This window comes from Sus scrofa, chromosome 6 (genome assembly GCF_054392235.1).
Source record: "Sus scrofa isolate SSC_HxYL_T2T_F1_AM1 chromosome 6, Sscrofa_HxYL_maternal_Yorkshire_Landrace_v2.0, whole genome shotgun sequence".
Classification (NCBI taxonomy): domain Eukaryota; kingdom Metazoa; phylum Chordata; class Mammalia; order Artiodactyla; family Suidae; genus Sus; species Sus scrofa.
In genome coordinates this window covers 138,969,295-138,994,367 of record NC_139388.1, presented here as the reverse complement: position 1 = coordinate 138,994,367, position 25,073 = coordinate 138,969,295, and the positions used below count along the sequence as shown (strand labels likewise).

Here is a 25,073-nt window from a genome sequence, read left to right as displayed (position 1 = left end):
GACTGAGCTGAGTGGGAAGATCAGATTGGGGAGCATTTAAATGGTTCCGCAGTGGAATGGGTGGCTCTTGAGAAACCAGAGGCGATGTTGTTTTGAATAATGACTTTCCTCACTTGGGTCACATGAGGTCCCGCAGAAAAACCTCCTGCATTAGATTGAGTGAAAGATGTACTTGTCATGATTGCCGAGTTGGTTGAAGTGACAGAATAAATGACCTCACTGGAGTGGTGCTGCTCTCCAGGAGTCCAACGCACAGAAAACCAGGGGGAATTTTAGGGTAATTTGAACAATATTTGCAGTGGTGGCAGCGCAAGGCTCTTTCTTCACAGCAGGCAGCAGTCGTGGGGAGTCTTTTTTAGGGCTCTGTTCTTATCGCCTAAAACTTACAAAGCTTAACTGACTGCCAGGACAATTACCACCCCCCCTTCCCGCCGCATACCAGAGGTTCTTTTAGATCCACTTCCAAGACATTAAGGAAAAGAAAGAAAATAATCATTTTCAGGTTGAACAGCCTGGCCCCTGGATGCTGAAATATGGCAAATTGCAGCCCAATAGGAAATGAAACCACATTTCTTAAGGACAATTTTGTGAGAAGCCTATTATTTTTTCCCTTATTTTTGAATGTATAAAATTATAATATACATTATAGATTTTATTATTTGCAATGCCTCAGAGTGGGGGATTGAAATTAGAATCATGGTACATTGGCACCAGAAGAGATCTATTGAGGCTAAACTAACCCTCTCATTTGATGTTAATCATAACTACCGTAACATCTACATGTATAACATCTGAATGAAATACCCGGTAAACTGTTCTGTACTTTCAGATTTCCCACTGATCTTAATGCTTGCTCAAGCCTTCAATCTAAGGCAAGTCATTCAAATTCTTTTCACTTAAATGAAAATGCTCAGAGACCTTTGTGGATCTCATGTCCTTGGCATGGTTTTCGCTGAAAAGTTACAAGAAATAACAAGCAACCTCTATATCAATGAAAGGGTTAGAGTGCTTTGGCTTATCAACATGGGTTCACATCCCTCCTAAGAAAAAGAACAAATAAACAAACCAAAAACTGTTGGCCTCTGGTATTTTTAACAACAAAACCAAGCCTTATAGCATGGAGAGCATTATTCAGTCTTCAGTTTTTTTGTTGCTGCTGTTATATTGTGTGTAAAAATATTTTCTTCTAATTGCAGGGTAATCAATCAACCAACAAATATTTTTTTTTTATGATGGGATTATTGTGTGTCTAGTTAATAGCAAATTTTTACCATCAGGGAGTTTATCTTAATACTTCACTGATGACCATTAATATTGTTTGAGGCCAACCTTAAAGTATTAAGTTCTTCGACTATCTTGACATACTATAACCCTTCTCTCTTATGAAGAAGAGTTTGTAAGTTAATATTTATTAATAGTTTGATAACTTTAGGGGTAGAAGATTTGAGATTGCTGGGTCTCTCTTCCATCTAACTGCACGATGGTTAGGGACAGGCACGGAGGGCTTTACCTGAGAAAGTTGCCTCACCTCATACTGGGTTTCTAGTATAGAGTAACCAAAGCATAAGAGCAAGGGCCAGACTGTTGAGAGGGTCCAGACTCTCTTATCACATTAACCATGTGGTCACAAAACAGAAGAACACAGTAACACTGATTTATGAAGCAAAAAATAGAAGGTATCTGCCTTTAAGGAAGAACAAAACTTGGTACAATGAATGTGTTGAGCTCAGGCTAAATAATGGCCATACAATGTGATAAATGTTAAAGTAGAAGATGGAGTGATGACATGAAGGTGGGAGTGATCAACTCCTTGTGTGAATCCAGAAAGGCTTTACAGCAAAAGACACATTAGGCATAAGCAGATGTTTGTCAGAGTACTGATGATAACAAGAAGGAAATTACAGAAATAGGGGATTTGGTAAACCATAGTAACTTTGGGAAAAAAATAAACAGTTTAGTATAACTGAAGAAACTCAGAGGGCAAATGTGAAAACAAGGGAGGTAAGTAAACAGATATAAGAAGGTCTGAGATTTCATGCTAAAGAATACAGGCTTCATTCAATTATGTCTATGGGAAGGTTGATGGAAACAAAATGCTGGAGTGAAGATTTTCCCTAAAGTTATGAACACTTGCTTATCTCTAAAGATGGTGCTACGTACATACATATTTCCATAGTATTAGTTCTCTATAGTTGCTGTAACAAATTATCAATAAACCTGTGATGGGTGACCAATGAACTTTGTGGCTTAAAACAAAATGCATTTATGATTTGCAGTTCTGGAGGTTAGAAGTCGGAATTGGGTCTCCCTGGGATAAAACACAGGTACAGTAGGGCTGGCTTCCATCTAGGAGCTCTGGGATAGAATCCATCTTCTTGCCTTTTTCAGCTCATAGAAGCTGCCCACATCCCTTGGCTCATGGACTGTTTCCACCTCAAAAGCCAGCCATGTGTGGTTGAGTATGCCTCGTGTTGCATGGCTTTGTTAGGCTCCCTTTTCTGCTTCCATCTTTCATTTCTAAGGAAACTTATGAGTACACTGGGCTCACCTGAACCTTGATATCAAGGTACCTGATGTCAAGGTTAGCTACTTAGCTGTTAGCTGGTTAATTCTCCTCTCCATGTAACCTGACAAAGTCATGTGTTCTGAAGACTAGGGTGTGGACATTTTGGGAGGGCCGTTATTCTGCCCACCACACATAATTTAGACACATGGATTGAACAAATTACTCTTTCAGTATCATAACACTGTCCCATGACAATAAGGATAACAATAGGTCAAAGGCTTACCATATAAGAGATCAAAAGATCTAATAAAAAGTCATTATCACACATCCTCTAAACCTGTTTAAGACACTGCCAGGTAGCTCATCTTTCTTAAGAAAATGACTCAGCCAAGCAGGAGAAGGATTCATTTGGATAACACTTTATTTGTTAGAGCAAGATTTGATAGACTTCATTTTAACAGCTAGAAAAATTAAGTTAAACTCACAACATTTAGTGCATTGGCATACTTTCATAGGTAGGTGCAGAACAATTACATACTTTTTGAAATAAAATCACTGCTTCTTTATTTTGATGAGATTTGAAGAGAGACAGAAGCTCTACATTTTAGCAGATATGTTTTAAAGAGTGGAAAACTGTCAGAAAATAGATCCACTGTGAAAGTTTCTACAGTTCTCAGTGGCTTCTTTGTTATAAATAACACTTTTAAATGTGTACTTTTCTGAACAGAAAAAAATAGAAATTCACTTTATGAATACTTTCATATTTACAATGCCCTTTTAAAATAGCAAGTTAAAAGGGAATATTGCAATGTGAACTATAATATTTCTAAAATTAAAAAAATAAAGAACTCAAATGTACTAGTAATGAGATACAATATTTTTTACTACCATGAAAGGTTATAGAATTGAGTACTTCAGGTTTATGTACATTATTTTTACATTTACAGGCATGAACAATATTATATTTTGACACATTTATGTACTACCAAATAAGCATGTGAAGTTACAATCTGTGAAATAAGTATAGAAAGAGCATATACTTCATTCTAATGTCAACCTAAAAACAGAACAGAAACGTTTAGTTTTTTCTTCTGTGAGGTTTGGTGTTATTGTGGAATATCAGAACAGAAAATGGATTTAACAAATACAGGTCTAGGTTGTTTCAGTAGAAAATTAAGCTCAGAACAATTCATGAAATGGTTAAGATGTGTTTATTCAATTCTTTGTTTTACCTCTTTAATTTCTCATCAAGTTTACAAAACAAGAAGGCTGCCCAAGATACATCTCATTGTCATAACAGTCATTCCCTTTCTACTGTTTTGTATTCTACCCCTACATTCTCTTATGTTCCCCGTTCTGTAACGGAGCTCATTACCAAGGTGATAGGGGACTAGTTTCAAAGGCAACATGAGTCACAAAAATATCAAGCCAGTGGTTTCCTTCAGGATATTCATATATTTTTTGTGTTAGGAAGAAAATCTTTCCTTGGGCACAGCGATATCACTCTGAGAAACCAATTACTTTCTAAATATCGGCAATACTATTTTCAACGTAACTAAGTCATGTACGAAAGCGTACTATAGCTATATAATTTGATCGCTTCTTATCTACAGTTCCTACACAATACACAGAAAAACTGATTTAAAATAACTGACTATCTAGTAATTAATAATTTGATAATTTGTTTGAGTCATTTTTAGACATCAGCCATACACAACTTGGATTTTTTTTTTACTTCGGTGTAGCAATAATTATTCATTGTTCTCTATTTACCTCAAACATCCAAAACAACAAGGGACATTTTTGAACAATCTATAATATTCTTCTTGGATCTAAAAAAAGAAAAAAACAAATGAAAAGAAAAAAAGGAAGAAATGTTAAACATAATTGCAACAATCACATCAAATTATTTTCAAAGCACATTAAATGGTTATATTTGGTTTTATAAATTATTATTGCTTTCTGCTCTGTCAGAATATGCTCATATTAATAAAAGCTGTATTTTTTTTCCTATGAGCAAGTTTTTAAAAAGCATTTTTCCCTACAAACAACTGGGTGTTTTGATTATTTCAATACTAAAATGTACTGCATTTAGGCAATAAAGGCACAAGTCATAAATTGAGGAGAATGAAAATTTTTACCAATTTGGTAACGGATGTTGCGTACATATAATCTAAGGTTGACCAAAATACCACATTGCTTACCTTTCTAGATAAAACACACAGGAATAAGAAGATGAACATCCCCTGGAAGGCATTGCTGACGGTGAAGAGGTAAGCGGTCACCACCGATGCATGCACAACGTGGAGAACCCCAAAGATCCAGGTGGTGCCAAGGAGAAACAGGAGAGCCAAGGCTCCTCTGGCGCAAGACCTAGAACAGATGTGAGACGTGACAGCTTCTATGCATACTCAACACGTCCCCAAAGTCTTCAAATTATGTGGGATGTCAGTTTTTGTGTAGTCAAGGAACCTTTGGACAAAGACCAACAGCAATTTTGGGACTGACACATTTGCTCTAGTTACATGGGACAGGCTAGGGTAGACCACTACCCTAGAATGCTTCCAAATTCCAGGGAGCATTATTAAATTCTGGTCTTTTGCAAGCCATGTCATTAATCTTAAAATATTTTGATCTGGTGTACTGTGCTATGTATGCTTTGATTTCAAATCTAATGTTGCAGTAACTCCCTAAGGTAAGGCATAATATCTCTTAGGACATATTCTCCCTAAGAAACCTTTAAAAGTATACCATGTGGATTTGGGTCAGCACCTGTGCAGGACATCAAAGGAAGCTTCTGCTTTCTTTTCAGATTTAGTAGAGAAGAATGTGTAAGATGTAAAACAAGATTTTTTTTTTTTTTTTGCTTTTGCAATACAGCTACCTCAAAATAAATTCATGTTAGAATACTGATTTCTTAAAAATTAAAAAAGAATACAGACACGACCTCACTTTTGCATATTTTCAACTTACTGCCTGTGAGCTTTGATAAAACAATATCCAATCCTGCTCACTAAGGACCTGCCTTGAAAATAAGGCAACTGATGATTGTTTTTTCATTCATTCTAAGTGCAGTCATTCTTTACTGCAGAAGATGTTTCAGCAGTAAACCTCAGAAAAGGAGTCATTCTCAACTTTATTAAAACCAGCTAACTACATGTAACTGGATGGTGAGGAGTAAAAGAAAATCGATCAAACATTTGCTAAATCCTAACTATAAATCTCAGGAAAGATAGTGAAACTGCAGGAGTGTTCCCACGTGACCTGAACGTCACTGTTTCTTATGTTCCCTACAGTACACTTCAGTTTTTCCTGAACAAACCATTTTCAAGGTCCCAATAAATCAATTAAAGGGAGGGAGTTGAAGGAAAATTCATGGCACCATGCAAACTAGGAATCACTAGAAAGAAATACAGTTACTAAGCTCTAAGAAATGCTTTGCTAAAGATGATCACTAAGGCGGACTTTTGTCTTAAAATGCGGTCATCACCTTTTCTTTTGAAGGGCAGTATGTTTAAAAAAGATTGCTTTACTTACCCTGTAATCTGTGTTGATTATAGGCTTATTTAAACATATTAAATGCTGTTTAGCAGGAAGTAATTTAAATATGATGGAGGAAAGTGTGAAAAAAACATTTAAACAATTGTCCTTCAAAAAATTATCTGTACTTTCTACTAAAGCTTTTAACTCCTAATGAAAATACAATGGAAGAAACACTTACCTTATGTTCTCATAGCAACTAACTTCTGGTTTCAACCCCGCAGTATGGCGAAAAACTTTGTAAATGATAACTCCAAATGCCAAGAGGTTAACCTGAGAAAATAATTTCAAAAAAGAGATAAATTGACAGTAAATTAGATACAGATAAAGGAAATAAACAAATACCAAAGATATGAAATAAACAGTTACCGGCAAATCATGGCATTTTATGTATATTAAAAAGTACAAACCCTCTGGTAGACTTATGCAAACAAATATGTGGTTGATCTTTACAATATCATCGAAAATTGTCAGTACAAATCATAGTACAATTTCCCAGATTGTATTGAACACCTGTTCAAGAATTTCTTCAGATGTTACGATCATGTCTACAGATTGATGAATATCATCTGCTGCCAATAATATGGTTAATATACATATTAAGATAAATTTTGGGTTGAAAACTTTATGAATGCTTGCAAAATCAAGCTTTTGTCCGTTAAATCATGTGCTGTTTCTCTGAAAAGAAGTTTTAGTGATAATTCTGTCAACCATTTGAAAATTTAAACTGGAAAAGAGAAATTGAAAGGAAATTAGAAAACAACAAAACATCCTCAATTTTTATTACGGGAAAATGTCTGAATGTACTTTCTTTTTGTATGGCTCATCTAGCTATCTCTCCTAATATTTATGTTGAGATTTCCTTTCCTTAGATTAACCTTATACACTTCCAAAATATTAATCAGTGAAATATATGTTTGCTTGAGGGCATATATTCTTATTGCTAAACATTTATCATTCTATTATTTATATTTCCTAATATGGACTATATAGAATATGCAGAATTTTAGCCTTCCTAAAATGACTGCATTATGAAAATTTTCCTCTACTTTTCATTCCTTTTCTTATATTTTTGGAGACCTGTAAGTCACATTTGCAGTGTCAGAGGATTAATTGAGGGGTATATTTAAAAATGCATATCTATTTTAACATAAGCATACTAATATTTCAAGTATTAAAATTATAGAAATAATTTGTAGATTAATCATTTATTGAATATATTTCATTAATCCAAACATTTTTCAAAAGCCATTTTGTAATAAGAATAGTGAAGTGCAATATTTTAATGTTAAACTAATCCTTCTACTAGAATTTCAGAAACTTATAGAAACATTTTTTTCTTCCATATTCTAAGAAATTTTATAAAGCTCCTGAAAATGAAATTTATTAATTGCTATTACATATGGTTCAGATAATTTCATGTTGTCATGTCTCCATGGAGAGGTCCTTGAGAGAAAATTTTGGAGGAATATGGAGCCAGTCCCTTCTTTCTGCTTCCAAATGTCTATTACTTCTAATTATATGATTAATTAATTCTAATTACAGTAATGCTTTCATACAAAGGAAAGACTTCAATTGCAGAGGGGAGATAGAATATATTTAAATTGATTCAGTCAACAAGTTTCACCTTCTTGTATGCTCAAATAACTAACTGAAATGACAATTTAATAATATTTAATTTTATAAACAGCCTTTGCTACTTATGAAAGACAGATACAGAATATTCTCTAAGTTTCTACAGCTAGAGCTTCTTTAAATAAACTTGGAATAATCGCTATATTTAATTTTATAGATATAATTTGGTTAGTACAAATCTTATACTCAAACCACTATTGGCTTGAAAATTTTCAAAGAATTTTTATGTGTTTATAGTAAACTTGTAATCTCAACAAAAGAAGAGTTATGATAAGCCAACTTTAAATGATAACATAAGTGTTCACTAATGCAAAATTTTTCCACATTAGAGTTTAGATTTATAATATTTACTAAAGTTTCTTAAACTTCCATTTTTGATAAAAAAAGGTTTGAGAAATAGTTGCTCATCTTGTTATGGTTTACCAGAAATGCATATACATTTTGGATATGCTCTTTTACATCACATGCTCAAATACTGAGCAGTAAAAACGGAACATTTTCTATGGGTGATCTAGTTCTGGAAAGTACATGTTTTCAGCATAAAAGGGAAAATATTTACAGACTTATAAAAACCAGGTGCTGCTGGATAAACAGAAGTCTAATTCTTAGTCCCTAAACTTATATTTTCCCAATTATAAAATAAAATAGATTAAAGCATTTTTATCAAAATGTGATGTAGTTTTATTTATTTATTTATTTATTTTTATTTTTTGTTTTGCCTTTTCTAGTGCCGCACCCGCGGCATATGGAGCTTCCCAGGCTAGGGGTCTAATCAAAGCTGTAGCCACCAGCCTATGTCAGAGCCACAACAATGTGGGATCCATGCCACATCTGCAACCTACACCACAGCTCACGGCAACACCGGATCCTTAACCCACTGATCAAGGGCAGGGATTGAACCCGAAACCTCATGGTTCTTAGGCAGACTCATTAACCACTGAGCCGCGACGGGAATTCCATAAATGTGTTATGGTTTTTTATAATGGAAACAATCACAAATACAGTGATTGTATTATCCACATTTGATGACAATAATACAAATATATGAAGCTTTTTACTGGCATGTACTCAAAACATTTTATAAAGGGCCTACTAAGTGTCTGGTATAGTGTTGACAGCTGGGTACATATCAATGAACAAAACAGACATTGCCCTTTGCTCTCATAAACTTATGAGACAGTAAACAATGGACAGTAAACAACAAAAAAAATCATACAAATAAGTATAATTCTACAAACTGAAAAATGCTACAGTCACAACTGTAGACTGTTAGGAGAGACTAAACAAAAGTGGATTAGAATGAAGTTTCAGGAAACACCTCTCATAGGATTTAGCACTTAAACCAGGACCCAATTAATTATAATACATTAGCAGATCAAGAATGAAGGAGGAAGGCAGCCTATGAAGGAAAGTGACATAGAAAAAGCCATGAGGCTTGAGAGTCAAGAATGTTGTCTGCCTATAAGGAATTAAGGGCAGTGGTGGCTGAGGTGTAGCAAACATAGGAAAGGGTAGCAGGAGGCAAGGTAGACAGGGATGAATAGTTCTTAGATTTTATCTTAAATGCAAAAGTTGTTTAACCTTTCACTCAAGAATCCCTTATGCACTATAGTCCTTTTCTTCGAGTACAATGGAGGAGATGACCAGTCAACAGACAAGTGCAACACCATCAGGAAGTGCCATGCAGCTGTTTACAGACAGTACAAGAACACAGGTGACGACACCCTAACTTAGGATTTCTAAGCCAACCTTGAGTGACCAGTAGAGCCAAGGAGCACAACACAGAGAGATTACATGCTTTGTCTGGATCTCAGTCACTGGACTCATCAATGCGTGCTCACTTCCTAGGTGATTGGACTCAGTGGCTCCAAATAGTATCCTTAGGCCCTATCTGACTTCTCCACTTGGAAATCTAATAGGCATCACAAGTTAAAAAATGAAATTGGGAGTTCCCGTCGTGGCGCAGTGGTTAACGAATCCAACTAGGAACCATGAGGTTGTGGGTTCGATCCCTGCCCTTGCTCAGTGGGTTAATGATCCGGCGTTGCCGTGAGCTGTGGTGTAGGTTGCAGACGCGGCTCGGATCCCGCGTTGCTGTGGCTCTGGTGTAGGCTGGTGGCTACAGCTCCAATTGGATCCCTAGCCTGGGAACCTCCATATGCCGCGGGAGTGGCCCAAGACATAGCAAAAAGACAAAAAAAAAAAAAAAAAAAGAAACTGATATTCTTCCCCCAAAGAACCTATTTTTTGCTGTAAACGTATACACACAAAGGCATCTCATTTTCTAGTTGATCAAGCTTATTCATCAGAAAACCCTTCATCTCTACCTTCCAAACATATTCAGAATGTGACCACCACTTACCAACTTCACAGCCCCTGTCCCAGAAGAGGCCACCCTCATGCCTCTCCTGGGCTATCTTAGAAGCCTCCTAGTTGGTCTCCCTGCTGGCATCTATGCCTTCCTACAATCTCTTCTCATTAGTGCAGAAAAGATTGAGTAAGTCAGACCATTTCCCTTGTAAGAACCCTCAGGCACTTTCCCAACTTAGAGTGAAACCTGAAGATCTCACAACAATCTCAAGATCTGAAATGAAACATCTCTTCCCTCAAGTCCTACTTCTCCATCCTTTGATCCCTTCTCTCTACTCACATGGGATTTGCTGTTCTTCCTCCAGCACACAAACCATGCCTTCAGACTGTTCTACTTGCTGGGCCCTTAAATATACCCATAGCTCATTCCCTCACCACCTGTTTAAATGCTTTTCACCTACCTGCTGCCTCCCCATGTACTTTTATGAAAAACGGAAACTGCAATGATAAAAATCAGACTGGAGTTCAGCTTTGTGGAATGGGAAGGATGACACTGTTCTTTGCTATCTTGGACACTGCAAACTCTGCATGTCAGTTTTCTTCCTGTCTTCATCACTAAGAAACTGACAAAGATGCTCCTTCACTAACCTGTGGTCAATCCCTCTGAGCCTTCCTCTCATCGAGGCCTCGACCTTGGGCTGCAGTGCCATTCTTGCAGTGCCCAGTTTTAGTAGGATCCTGCTGAATTAGCTTAGAAAGGCTCTTCCCACTCGTGATATCTGATTACTTTTCAATATCTAATCAAACTCCTCTTCTCTCATCATTGATATCTGATCACCAGGCCTGTCACTCAGTAAGAAAGCTGTTAAAATGAGTTTAGCCAGAATTCTCCCCACCTTTGATGTCTCTTCTTAGGAATTTTCCATCCACCACCCCCACCATCCTTCTCCCCTACACATCACCTGTTGCTTGGCTAAACATTTCCTGCTGTCCTTATTGTATTCAGAGTTGAGCTCAATCTCCTTATTTCAGCAGTTTTGACACCTATCACAATAATCTTGAATAAAGTCTTCCTTACCATTTTAGCAAGGGTCAGAATAAATTTTTTCCTTAACAAAACTCATAACTAAATCCCAGGTCACATTATAATATTCAACAAATTTGGGGTAACTGGAAAAATCTACATTTACTCCTTTTACACTGCCTGCATTCTCTCTTTATCCATAAATATATAAGCTACTTTAAGTTCTTTTTCTAACAGAGTCAAAAATCCTTAAACAAAGAATCAGTATCATCTAAAGATACATGGTTTTATTTACTTAGAGGTGGAAATTAAGTTGAAACTATGTATTTTACATGGTATGGAAAAGTATCTTTTGGGAGGGAATGTTTTATGAAATAAGTATGAACAGTCTGAGATGAGATAAAATAAAAAAACTCAAAACAAGAATATATAGACTTAAAAAGTATTTCTGATAAGAAATAATTTGCAATTATTCCAGAAGTACTTACTTTGAGGACTGATAGAGCATTGTCTGTATTTTATGTTACATAGTTGAGAATATATTATTAACACTGTGCTTAAAAGCAGTGTCTACAGCAATGAAAACAAACTTGAGTACTTTGTAAATCTTTAAAATATAATAGAAATCAATAATATTAACCTAAATTAGGAAAATGATGCCTTTAAAATGATTCATGCTTTCTCTCATCAGGCTTTACCTATGTGTACTGATTTTATAAGCTATGGTTCCGTTATTATTTATCTCTGATGTTAGTGTCACAAAAGCACAAGGGCAAATTAATGACTTGCAAATGAACAAAGTCATCCATCATCATTTTTGCCTAAGTTTTTAAAAATCAGTTTTAGCTTGTCAACCAGGAATCCATAAAACTTTTCTAGGAATAAACAAGAGAAGGACATGAGATGGCAAACATAAAAGTCTGTAATTCATTGATGCACTTTAGAAGAGAATGAAAATAGCTGTGAAAAAAAAATCATTCAAAGGCATGGAAACTTAACCCTTGAGAGGAAGTAATATTTTAAACTTAAAATCAGTCTCCTCAATTTGTCTTAATGGATATTTATCTATACAAAGATCTGTGTCTTGATGTCACTGATACATGCAGTTACTTCAGAGTTTGGCACACATGTTCTGACATCTAGCAGAGTGCATTAAATATTTTTAATGCCTTAGTTTCTTAAACAAGAAATTTAAATAGGTGGGATCCTGCTGATGAGAGATAGGGAGCTAATTCTGAAAGATTTAGACCTACAGGTACATTCAACCCAAAGGTTTCAAACTCAGACTTCAAAATGAAGCATCCTAATCAGTCATTTTTTCCTTTCTTAGTCTTTTTCTCAATAATTGATGAAGCCATCTATATGCTGATGTCAGATCTTGCCAGAAAGGATGAGAAGATTTTTCTTACAACACTTTTAGACCTAGGCTTTAATTTTTCATATATAGCAAATGAGATCTTGTTTCTTTAAGAATGTGTCATGAGGGAGTTGTGCTGTAGTGTAATGGTTTAAGAATCTGACATTGTCTTTGTGGTGGCGCAGGTCTGATTCCCAGCCCAGAGCAGTGGGTTAAGGATTCAGCATTGCTGCAGCTGTGGCTTGGGTTTGATCCCTGGTCTGGGAACTTCCATATGCTGAGGGTGCCTCCAAAAAAGAAAAAAAAATGTGTCTTGATCACTATTGATATATATTTTCAAATAATTTTATTACCTTTAAATTAACTGGCCTAGGACAAACCTTCTTCTGCCAAAAGCTGGATGAAAGCTGGATTTCTACTTGACCACAAAGAGTCCATAAAAATATAATAACAAAAAAAAAACACCTCTTCTTCAATCCTAAGTCACTGCAGAGATGGCTAAGTAGTTTTCAATTTAAGCTTTAAAATGAAAAGATGTCATCTATTCATTAAAAAAAAATCTACTAACTAAATCAGCATTAGCACTTACGAGTTTTGTCTTCTGATTTTCTTGTTTTAAAAAATTATTTTCTAATTGCAATCACTCTTTTATATGCCTTAGTTACAGTGATATTCACATAGTATTGGAGTATGGGGTAAATGGAAATAATATGCCCTCTCCAAAAACAATGTCTATACCTTAAGGTCTGGAACCTGTGAATACAGCAAAAGGGATTTTACAGCTAGAATTAAAGGTATGGACTTTAGGATAAGAAATTTGTCCTGGCTAAAATAAGTGCTCTATGTAAACATGTGAGCCCTTAAAAACAAAAGAGGAGGGGAGGAGAGATTCATCAGAGACATGTAGCAGAGGGCAGAAGAGATGAGGCAGAAGTGAAGGTCTGAGAGCATGAAGACCAAGTGGGCCACGAGTCAGGAAGAAACGTGGGAAGCCTCTGCAAACTGAGACTGACCACAGTCCAACAGTCAGCAAAGAAAAAGATCACGTGAAACAGAATTTGGCCAATATCTTGAATAAACATGGAAATGAATTCTCCCCAAAGCCTCCAGAATGGCTGATGCCTTGATTTTAACCCAGTGAGCTTGTAAGCAGAAGAACCAGCTGAGCTGTGCTGTAGACAGATCTCTGACCTGCCACACTGTGAGCTAATAGCTCTGCAGGGTTTTAAGCCACTCAAGTTTGCAGTAATTTGTTATGTGAGAAATACTCTGTATTAATTTTCTGTTGCTGATTATATATAGATATGAAATACCCTATAATTACAGGGGTTTTTCTTCTTCTTCTTCTTTTTTTTAATTTTTTTGCTTTTTAGGGCTGTACCCATGGCATATGGAAGTTCCTAGGCTAGGGGTTGAATCAGAGCTGCAGCTGCCAGCCTAGGCCACAGCCACAGCAACGCAGGATCCGAGCCTGGTCTGCAGCCTACACCACAGCTCAAGGCAACACCGGATTCCTGACCCACTGAACGAGGCCAGAGATCAAACCTGAATCCTCATGGATACTAGTCAGATTTGTTTCTCCTGTGCCACAATGGGAACTCCCCAGTGTTTCTTACTTTTAAAATAAAAATTTAAATCTAGTTTAAAATAAATACTAACTTATTTATTTTAAATAAATTAAAATTTAATTTATAAATTATTATAAATAATTCATATTTATTATTGATGTTCTAAGTATATGGTGGATAATCAATTACATAAAAACATTTATTATTTGTGGATTCTGCTCCTGTGTTTCCTAAAATAAAAAGATCAAGACATGTTTATAGATTGTCAATGACTTCCTCTCCAGCAAGTCATAAAAGCAGTTTGTACTTTCAAGTACCTGTCACATTTTCTTCATTATAGTACTTACCATTCTTGGCCCTTCTCATAATATTGCCAGGTTAGTAAATAAAAAATAGAGGAGGGCAGTTAAATTTGAATTTCAGATAAATAAATAAATTTTTTAGTATAAGTATGTTCCATACGATATTGGGGAACATACTTACACTTAAAAATTAATTTGCTGTTATCTGATATTCAAAGTAGACTGGGCATCCTGTGGTTTTTATAAAACCTGTGCCTTCATAGCTTCTGAATAATTTTCACATCTGAGGACACTTAATCAGACTTGGGCACCCAGGCCACAACAAAAGTCTTAATCAACAAGTGGGCAGAATACTGCCTCATTAGGAAAAAAAAGGCTTCCCATATCCCTTGAGGTAATAGTTATGTAACTGCTCTATTTTATTATGGCTAAAATCCCATGGAAATATATCATCACCTTAAGAATTAAAAAAAATCACGCTTCATATTTTTAATGTTTCCACTTGGAATATTTTAATAGCTGACTTTTTTTCAAAGTTTGAAAGAATAATTTACTTGTCGCCAAACAGAATTAAAAGGTGAGGAGAAGTAGACATTTATAAACATGAAGAACAGTGACCTCTACAGATATAAGTGAATTTCCTGAGCTTATTTTTTTTGTTTTGTTTTGTTCTAACTGTAGATGGTTATAAGCCATAGCAATATACTAGAAAAGGAATAAAGATGAAGGAGAAAATCTATGTTAAAAGTACAGCAATTGCTGGATTTCATGTGACAGACAATGAAAGCTGAGTGACGGAATCTCTTTTGTTACAATACAAATGAGGAAAAATGTTCCTTGTATATACTTGCTGTGTAAAATGAGGACAGAGGTTAATAACAGTTAGAAAAGTGATATAAACTGATATAAATCATTTGACTGTTACTGAGCACCTAAGACAGAACTCATACAATTAAATTCAAAGATGTATCTAAAGTTATCACCAATTTAAAAGGTAAAAATAGAAGAATGATGTAGGATTATTCCCCAAATTTAAAAAAATTTTCCCTTTTTAACTTTTAAAGGATGATTCTTTTAATTCCGTTTCTTTTTTCTTTTTTTTTCTTTTAATGGTAACTCCATTTATAGAATCGGCATCCTTATCCTCATGTACATATCAGAGATCCTGCGACTGGAAAGGACTCCATGACAGGTACTTTTTACCGATCCCACTGCTTGTGAAAAACTCTGATATCATCTGTTTGGGACCTTGTTTTATGCAGTTAAACCGAAATGCCAATGTTAGAATTCCTAGTGAAAGCATGCCATAGAAGACAGATCCAGGTAGACAAATGGATGCAGCCATTATTCCTAAGGTGAAAAGAAATAAAATAAAAGTGCTAAGTTATAACAAATGCTTCATATGTTATTTCTTCTGAGAGTCCTCTCAAAATAATCCCATTTCCATGATGATGTTTTCTTTCTTTAAATTTCCTTTGGGGAAAAGAATTAACACTTTTGACTAACTACTGTACTTGGTGCATCATTCATTTATTCATACAACAATATTACTTGAGTGACTACTACTTGGCCAACCTCAAGGATACTATAGTGGGAGAAAATCTGTAAAGTTTAACTCTCCAAGAGCTTATGGTCTCCTGGGGGACAGATATGAATTAGTTATTAATTGGTCATTCAAGCTAATGTCTGTGTAATTATAAATGGAGGAAAGTCTTCAAAAAGAAAAAAAAAAAAAAGGACTTCTATGTAGGCTTATACCAAACAGATTGATTATAGACCAGTGAGTTAGGGAAGAACTTTCCTCGAAAGTGGTGTCTAATTGATACCTGAGAGGAGTTAACTGGATGAAAGACAGCCAGAGGAAGGCTATAAGAAGTGTTTTGTGTAGAGGTGCTGAGATGGGAAGGTACACAGAACCTCTGAGAAACTAAAGCAGCCAATGTTATCCCAACACAAAAACCCACGGGCGAGTTGTGTGAGATGAGGCTGCTGAGCAGACAGGGGCCAGAACACACGCAATGCCTCCGAGGGCAAGTGTCCTCTTTACCCCCATGTGCTGGGGCCTAGCATTTGTTACTTCTGTTGCCCAGTGTTCAGCTCAGTTTAGAATTTACTCGAGTCTTTTATTCGTTTAGTCTTATTAAGGTAAGTTTGGTAAGCTCCACTCCTAGCTTCTGTCATGGCTCCTGGGGAAAGGTCTGAGAGTCACATATGCAGTGGCCATTCTGACTTTCAAATGTACCTGAATATGGAAGACAACCAGCAATATCCTGCCTTTCTTTCCAGACCCTATCCAGATACGGGGTAAGCATCCCCCTTCACACAAATATGCTCAGGTCCAAGTGGTCAGGCACCATTACCTCCTTGGCTATCAGGGACAACAGAAGAAGGATTCAAAATGTTTATCACTGTCAGCACGTAGTGCTCTACTCCAAATAATTTTACTCCATAGAAAAAATTACTTTTGAAAATAGTTTTTGGAACAGAGCTGATTTGAAGTGTTTTTATTGCCTACATCTCATTTTGAGAAAGGACTTGACTTTGATGATAAATACATGAATAGGTCACTCTTATCATCAGCTTTGTTAGAGGTTTTAGACTTGACACCAAGAGCAATGTAAAGCCAAGAAAGATGCAAACAGTGGGTGAAGAAATGTTTGGATTTGCTTTTCCAAAATGTTACCTCAAGCTTATCAAAGTGCTGTCATGCAGTTGTTTGTTTATACATGCCCACCTGATACGATGTTTGATACAATGTTATTTCACTTAGATCTTCCCAGGTCCTAGCACAGCCTTATTTAGGGCTTTAATACTTCATAAAATTTTGACCTATTCTGAAGGATTCAGAATACTGTGCCTATTTTTTCTTCCAGATTTTTTTCTTTTCAAACTTTTATTTTAATACTACCTATATTGATAGAGTAGTTCAGTTAAAAAAAATCACACAGATTTTTCAAAAAGAAAAAAGAACAAATTATTTTTTCTAAAGAAAAGAAATCTCCTAATTAGAAGGATGGAAATAAGGACAATTAAAAGTGGCTGTGACAACAAATTTACCTTTCAGCTTTTTCTTGAGAGAAAATGAAAAAAGGAATTTGAGCAATGAAATGTCAGGCAAGGCACTGAAAAGTACTTACGGATGAATATCAGTTAAAAGAAAAGTTAACATCTAGACTCTCTGTATTCCACATATTGATCCAGAGACTGACATAGTCAGGTTTCGGGTAGTATATTTTGGTTAGTTGTTAGATACGCTTGCCAAGTATTTAGACAAAGCAACACAAATGGGGGGGGGAGGAACATCTGCATTAGACAATATTTCCCTCATGTTTGACAAGATGGAAAGTGATTTCTTTTGACATCTGCGCTATATAAAACAAAGGCCTGAAAGTTCATGAATAATGATTAGAAGGTATGCAGTTGCTGGGTCTCTCAAACCAGCGACTGAAACCGTTGGTGGAATCTGGATGATGGAGGACAAGTTTTCCTCGGAACTGACAGAGACCTACTCCTTCCAATTTCTTGTGCAAGGAAAGATGGAACAGCACAGGATGTGAACTTGGAAAGCATGAGCTTCCCTCTCCCACTCAGTAGCTGGCTGATCCAGAGTAAACTGCCTAAGGTCTCTAAGCCTTAAAATAAGTTTCCACTTACTTAAAATACATTCAAAATGGTGACTCTTACCCAAATGAAGGTGAATTAATCTCTACGGAATAAAGGCTGTGCCCTAACACTGAACAACTTGGGTTTTCATTTTGAATAGATACCATCAGGAGGCTTTTTTTTTTTTTTTTCTTTTTCATCAGAAGGAATTCTAAATGTTCCTTTCTTGGGAAGCCCTGAAACTAGACACAACACTTTTATATGAGAAACAGAAGTCAAGACAAAGCCACACAAATAGTCCATTCTCTCAGAATAAATACTTTATATTTTGCAGAGACTACTGAAGGGGACAGAGGGGCATGGTAAATACTTATAGGGAAGATTAAATATTTTCCCATGTGTTGAATAAGAGCTCAGCAAAGGATAGCACAGACTGACTCAAAGAAAGGCTCACTCTTATAGATCAGCTTCGGGGTAAGGACACTGTTACACTCAGAGGATGATCAGAATTAGAAGAATGACCAGAATATGTAGTGTGCTCTCAGCCAAGTTTAATGATTTTTATGTATTCCTTGTGAGTAGAAGCTTGAAGCCTTCATAAGAACATACATAATTTGCTTTAGTGTAACAATTCTTCTTAAGGAACTTCTTTAAAAAGTTATAAATAGCCTAACCCCCACAGGTACTTATAAAGAGATAAGTCAAGATTATAGTTACTAGATCTAGTGAAAATCTAGTAACACATTATCCTTAATTAAATGCTATTACTATCTTAATTTTGATGTATTCCCGAAGCTTTTGTGAGGATTAACTGAGATGCTAAAAGGGTTTTGTAAAGATTAAAAGACTATACAAATGTAAAGTGAATAATAATTCTAACGACTATTTTGCTCTACCAATATCCCTAATGATTCCCTTCTCTCCATTTCATTTTCTAATATCCCTCACTCTAAAGCTGCATTTATAAGAAAATACCAGTGATGAATGAACTTCACCTTGGTTGGTTTTTTCTAATTGAGTTTGAGAGACCCAAGGGATTTTGTTCAATGTTTTTTCTGGGGGGAGGATCTCTAATTTCTATGAAGTTATTCAATTTTTATGAAATTTTCTAGTAGAAGTCCCAAGGAGATTATCTATGAAGTATTTCCAGTAAGACTATAACTCCAACGAATGGGAATACATTGAAAACTACAAATGTATTATTTAAGTTTTTTTAACTCCACTTTCTCTTTTTAAAATTCCAGCTACCTGTTTCAAGAAGGGCAGAATAATATGAAAAGAATAGCTAAATGTTATCAGCACCAAAATTCTTATTAATACACAATATGGAGAAAAGGTTAGAGTATTAAAGTGCCTTGAACCACAGAGGTCACTAAAAGAAGCATCTAACAAATAGGCTGCCATTAAATTAAAACATGTTATTAAAATGTTGATGCTGTTGTACATAACATTTAAAATTTGCAATGAATACTGTTTCTAATAAAGCTTCAGTGGGGTCATCTAAAGGACACTGCCCAAGCTATGACTTTAATTCTTTTTCTTAGATTTATGCCATTTAAAGAAAGCTGCAAATGCACTCTTATAAAAGATATTGTATATCCGACTCTCCATGAGCAGCTCCCAATCAAGAGAATTGGGAATGTTGCCCCCATAAGAGATTTGATTGTGTCTGCAGACAATTTTGGTTGTTGTATCTAGGTGGTGATGGTGGCAATGGTGCTACTGGGATCTGGTGAGTGGAAGCCAGAGATGCTGCTAAACTTCCAGATAGCACAGGCCCCCACAACAAAGATTTGGTCCTAAGTGATGTTTCAGAATCTTGGTCTATCATAATTTTTCCTTTTGGTTTATAAATTCCAATTTAGCCATTAGACAAAACACAGCAGGTGACAATATATAGTGTTGGCAAAATTGTTGGGAAATGGACATTGTCCTATATTGCTGATGGAAGAGTCAATTGAAGTAAATGTTTTGGAGGCAATTTGTAAATTTAAAAATCTGCCTCTACTTCCATTTGTACTTTTTTTTAAAAAAACTGAAGTTCTGAAATTTAGTTGATTTACAATGCTACATTAGTTTCTGGTGTACAACACAGCGATTTGATATCTTTATACCTTATGCACCATACAAAGTTATTATGATATTACTGACTATATTTCTTGTACTTACATGATACTGCTAAGAAGAACTTCCTAACACATTTAAATAATAACTATATGTAAGTGTACTGAAATGACGATTCTTGGTGCAGCATCATTTGTAATAAAGAAATATAGGAAACAAATTAAATGTTCATCAATAAGGAAATGTTTAAATTAGAGGATCCTCATAACATGTAAAGATTAAAAAATGGTAGAATTATATATCCTAACAAGGAAGATAAATATGATATATTGCAGGTTATATGTAATTCAGATCATTTGAATTTATAATCAAATTTCTTGCTTACATTTATATATACATATATGCATACAGTCTATATATATCTCTGTGTGTATGTGTGTGCACACATACCAAACGTCAGGAAAAATACAGAGCAAATATTAAGAAAAAGAGTAGTCAGTCATGAAGAATATGATGTATGTTTTGAAACATTCACTTTTTACTTTCCATAGTTGTGATATTTGCATTTCTTTCAAGCTTAGGCAATTTGTGAAATTAAAAAAATGTAATAAGAATATATTAAATGACAGCTAGTATACATAGACATGCTCTGTCTTATAAGGGTTATGTAAGGAATTCATTTTTGAATAGGTTTTAATAGGTATTTCCTGTGAAAAGTGAACTAAGAGATTGTAGACATAATTACAGAACAATTTGAGGAGACCACCACAAAAAACTGAGTGGAATTCTCGGCAAAGTAGCAATACAGAAACACCCAGTTATAAGAGTTGTGATTTAAATTCAAATGAAAGCTCTCATTTAAAAAAAAAAATAAAATGCCTTAATTGGACCCACTTTAATTAGTATGTGCCTCAGTCAAGCAAATTAAATTTTTCAACACTGAACATGTCTATGGGAAACTTCAATTTCTACTTAAAAGTTATATTATTTTCACAAACTCTTCTTTATATTTGTGTACTTTAATCATTTGCACAGTTTTAGTTGAAATAATTCAGCATTAAAGATTAAAAATATTGAAGAAAGAAATAAATTATGGAAATTATCTGCAGTTTGCAGCTTGCTTTACAAAGATTTCGAAATCTCTTTCTTGTATGGCTCAAACTTTCCAAAGCATGGCTGGGCCTTTTGATGTATAGTTATAATCTTAACATTCTAAATGTACTGATTCATAGATAGAATCAGTGGGGTCACTGGTTCATACCTCAGAATTCTAAGAGATCTTTAATATTAGTGAGCCAACACCCGAGGGTACTTTCATTTGATCAATGCAGAATATGTTGCTGCTCAAATACCGAAGTAGTTAACACTTATCAGAGTAGATTCAAAGCTTGAAAGTTTCTTTGAAACAACATACCTGGGGTAAAAGAAGCTATCAATGCTGAACTCAGTTCTTACGCATTTACATATTCTCTTAAAGGTATTATCATTGTAACCCCAAACCAGATATGCCCCAGGGCTCCATTCATAAAAACAAGCAAAGAGCATTCACTGGGAAATAGTCTTAACTTCATTGAAGAAATACAAGGATTCCATGTAAGAATTAAAGCCACTGCCAGTTGTTCTATAGACTTGTCTTCTCAGTGTACGAGTCTTCTCAGATTTGTTCAGAGAAAACTGTAAAAGCTATCTTACCCCTCAGTTAAAGCCAGGCATAACAGCCACGACTGATTATCTACTTAGATCTGAAGGCTCACTTCTGTTTTATCTTTATTCTGGAAAATAAACACTATATAGTCTATTAAATTTCTATTGCTTTTCTTTAAGATATTTCACACTTTGTTTCTTTTCATTTAACTTTTCCAGCAAAGTGTACTAGAGACACACGTTACTTCCATGAAGTAACAAGCACATATAATCACATCTTGCTATAATTAAACAAATGCTGTCACATCTTCACTAATATTTTAAAAATTAGGGAGTTCCTGTTGTGGTGCAGTGGAAATGAATGTGACTAGGAACCATGAGGTGGTGGATTCGATCCCAGGCCTCACTCAGTGGGTTAAGGATCTGGTGTTGCCCGTGAGCTGCGGTGTAGGTCCCAGACACAGCTTGGATCCTGCGTTGCTGTGGCTCTGGCATAGATGGGCAGCTGTAGCTCTGATTTAACCCTTAGCCTGGGAACCTCCATATGCTGTGGGTGTGGCCCTAAAAAGCAAAAAATAAAAATAATAAAATTAGGACTTATGCTTTATACACATACACTTATGCTTTTCACACAGACACACACAAATTTTTGTTGTGCAAATTATGGTTTTAAAATTAGTGCTTTGATATAATTTTTAATACAAAAGGTGAAGCTAAGACAGCCAAAGATTGCCCTTCAAATTTTTGTGTACTTTCCTTTTTTAATTTTTAAAGAATAGATGCTTTTTCTAAAAAAAAAAAAAAATTCTTTTACCACATCTTTGTTGGGTTGGGCTGCTCTCATTATTTTCATTTTACATGTGAGGAATCCAGAACACAGAACTGTCAGGTAGCTTAAGAAAGATCAAAGGGTGTTTTTTCTTGCCTCATTTATTTCCATGGCCTTTATTAGTGGATCAATTAAAATACACAGATAATTATTGAGGATTCGATATCTTCTCTGTTCCTCATCTCAGTGATGACTTCCAGCCTGTTTTGATCTCCCACATCTCACCAGTATCACTTATATTTGATTAGATGACATTCTTTGTCATTTGTTTGCCGTGCTTTCGAGAAGCAATTGGGCAGGGGATAATTCTTCTATTTCCTTTGTTCTCCCACCATGCCCAGACCACTTCAACCATGGTGAATTAAATAACATGGCCTGGCATCTTTACCTACCAGAATATCTCCAAACATAGGTTGATGCTTTTCAATTCAGTAAATCTGTGCAGACAAGTGTGGGGGTTGGATGGTTGGTTCTAGGATATGTTCCTCCATGGACAAAGCTCAGCTCCTCTGCTGCTGGGGGCTGGGAGGGTCTGATTACTCCTTGTGATGGAGAGAGCTTCATGACATCACTTTGGTTTAACTGATGTTTATTACTGCTGGTAATCTTGACTTATGTGATGGCCACTTATATGGCATGTGATTTTCTTAGGGTAGCTATTTTACTTCCATCTTGTCCTTTTCTATTTTTCAGAGAGGGTCAGCCATGCCACCATTCGACACTTCTATTTGATTCACTTGATCTGGCAACCTTCTGGGCAGCTCTACAACTTTTCTTCACTTCTCTAAGTTTCCTGTGCTTATAGGATAGCTGACACTTCTGCGTGTTCCCCTCATCATTTTATTCCTAGGTACACTCTATAATAACCCTCTTCCTCCCTGATGTCAAGGGGACAGTTCAAGAAGCATGCAGCCTATAGGAAACTAAAAGCAAATCTAGGCGCTCTGCTGGCATCTGACCCAAAGTCAGGGGACATATGTCAGGATATCATAAAAATTTGCTCATACTCTGCTCTTGTATATCAAGGAGACAGGACAATTCCACAGGCAAATTGGCATTCCATCTGGGATCAGGATGAGTGTTTCACACTGACTAGTTCTGTTTCCATTCTCTGCAAACCTGTGGGAGTACTCCTCCATAACTTGTCTTTAAGGAGATGGGGGAGCACTTATCTTTTTTCCTCACTGGCAGGTTAAGGAAAAGCTTTTCATAGAGAACAATGCACTCCCTCAAAGACAAGAGACTCCTAACTCTGAGCCACGACCCTCTTAGCTCTTCCCCTCTGGTCCTCTTACTGGGCTACAGCTGGTTCTGCCGTCTCTTTGTAAGACCCCAGAGAAGTGTCTGGCCCAAACTATTGGTGGCTCTTTTTCAAATGTTGGGTGCTCAATACCTCTTTCTATTTATTTATTTAGTATTTTCTTTCTAGGGCTGCTCTTGTGGCACATGGAAGTTCCCTGGCCAGCCGTCAAATCGGAGCTGCAGCTGCTGGTCTACACCATAGCCACAGCAACTCGGGATCTGAGCTGCATCTGTGACCTACACCACAGCTCACAGCAATGTCGGATCCTTAACCCACTGAGAGAGGCCAGGGATCGAACCTACATCCTCATGGATACTAATCGGATTTGTTTCTGCTAAGCCACAATGGGAACTCCTCACTTTGTGTTTTAACTCAATATTATTCTGCGCCAACAGGAAAAGTTTTACTTAATGTTGTATCAAACAGCTGAATAACAATAACAATAATAATAATAACAGTTAAGAACAACAACAAAAATATGCTGGCATTAGCACATAATGCCAAGGATAACCAGAGCAATGGAATTTGCTTCCATTCAATAATTATTTAAAGAATTTCTACTGTTTCTAAAGATACAAAAAAGATAAGCAGTATTCAGTTTTAGGGTCAAACTGAGGGGCCTTATGCATTTCTTAAGTAGCCTAACCCTCTAGTTGAATGGAATGATCATCATACCTAAACCATAACTAATATTAATTCCAGATTAGGACAGTGTGTTGTTGTTCATTTAGGCTTCTGGGAATGTTTATGGGACTCGTTTGTAGATAAGCCCATCTAAAGTCTGCCCACCTTATTCTAAGATAATCCAAAATTATCTTTTCCCTTATAGAAGCAAAAGTAAAAAAAAAAATAATTTCAGGGAACATTTCTCGCTTCTTACTGTAGAGAAATATGCTCCTATTTTTCTCTGTTATCAGGAAATTTCTAGCTCACCACTTCATTTAAACTATAAGAATTTACGGATGCACAGAACTTTCGCTTGTACAAAACAGTATCAATGAGGAATCAGCAAAACTAGAATACATAGGTAGGTAGTGGCTTCACACAAAATTTTCAGGGCAATGCATGAAAATATATGAATAAGACATGTTCAGTCTCTATTCTCACGTGATTTGAATATTTAATTCTAAATACCCTAACTCTGAAGTTGTTTTAGGTGAAATCTTGCAAATGGTTTCTTTTTATATTACTAGGCTCATTAGGAGAATTATAAACAGTTTTCTGCAATGATTAGGGAAATACCATCTCTGAATGCACTTTATTTCACCCACACCATTAAAAATTAAGCCTCGATGAAATTTTCTGCTTTGCATTTCAGGTCTTTCCCCACTTAGCAGCTTCCTCAAAACCATAACAACACACAGGGACAGAGAAAGAGAAAAACAAAT

The 25,073-nt window shown here is 35.8% G+C and overlaps 1 protein-coding gene across 2 annotated transcripts in view; it reads right to left on the bottom strand.

Moving 5' to 3' along the window:
- Positions 1–2,909: 2,909 nt before the first annotated feature.
- Positions 2,910–25,073, bottom strand: part of ADGRL4 (adhesion G protein-coupled receptor L4) — a 100,103-nt gene continuing 77,939 nt past the window's right edge. Inside the window, exons 14-16 of one of the 2 annotated variants that reach the window (XM_005665360.4) lie at positions 6,228–6,319; positions 4,711–4,879; positions 2,910–4,338 (exon numbers count right to left, since the gene is read on the bottom strand). In XM_005665360.4, coding sequence (XP_005665417.2) covers positions 4,276–4,338; positions 4,711–4,879; positions 6,228–6,319 — 324 coding nt within the window. In that variant the 3' untranslated portion in view covers positions 2,910–4,275. Of the gene's footprint in view, positions 4,339–4,710; positions 4,880–6,227; positions 6,320–14,728; positions 15,593–25,073 lie in introns of those variants that run through there. The other variant, XM_005665361.4, reaches the window with a different exon arrangement.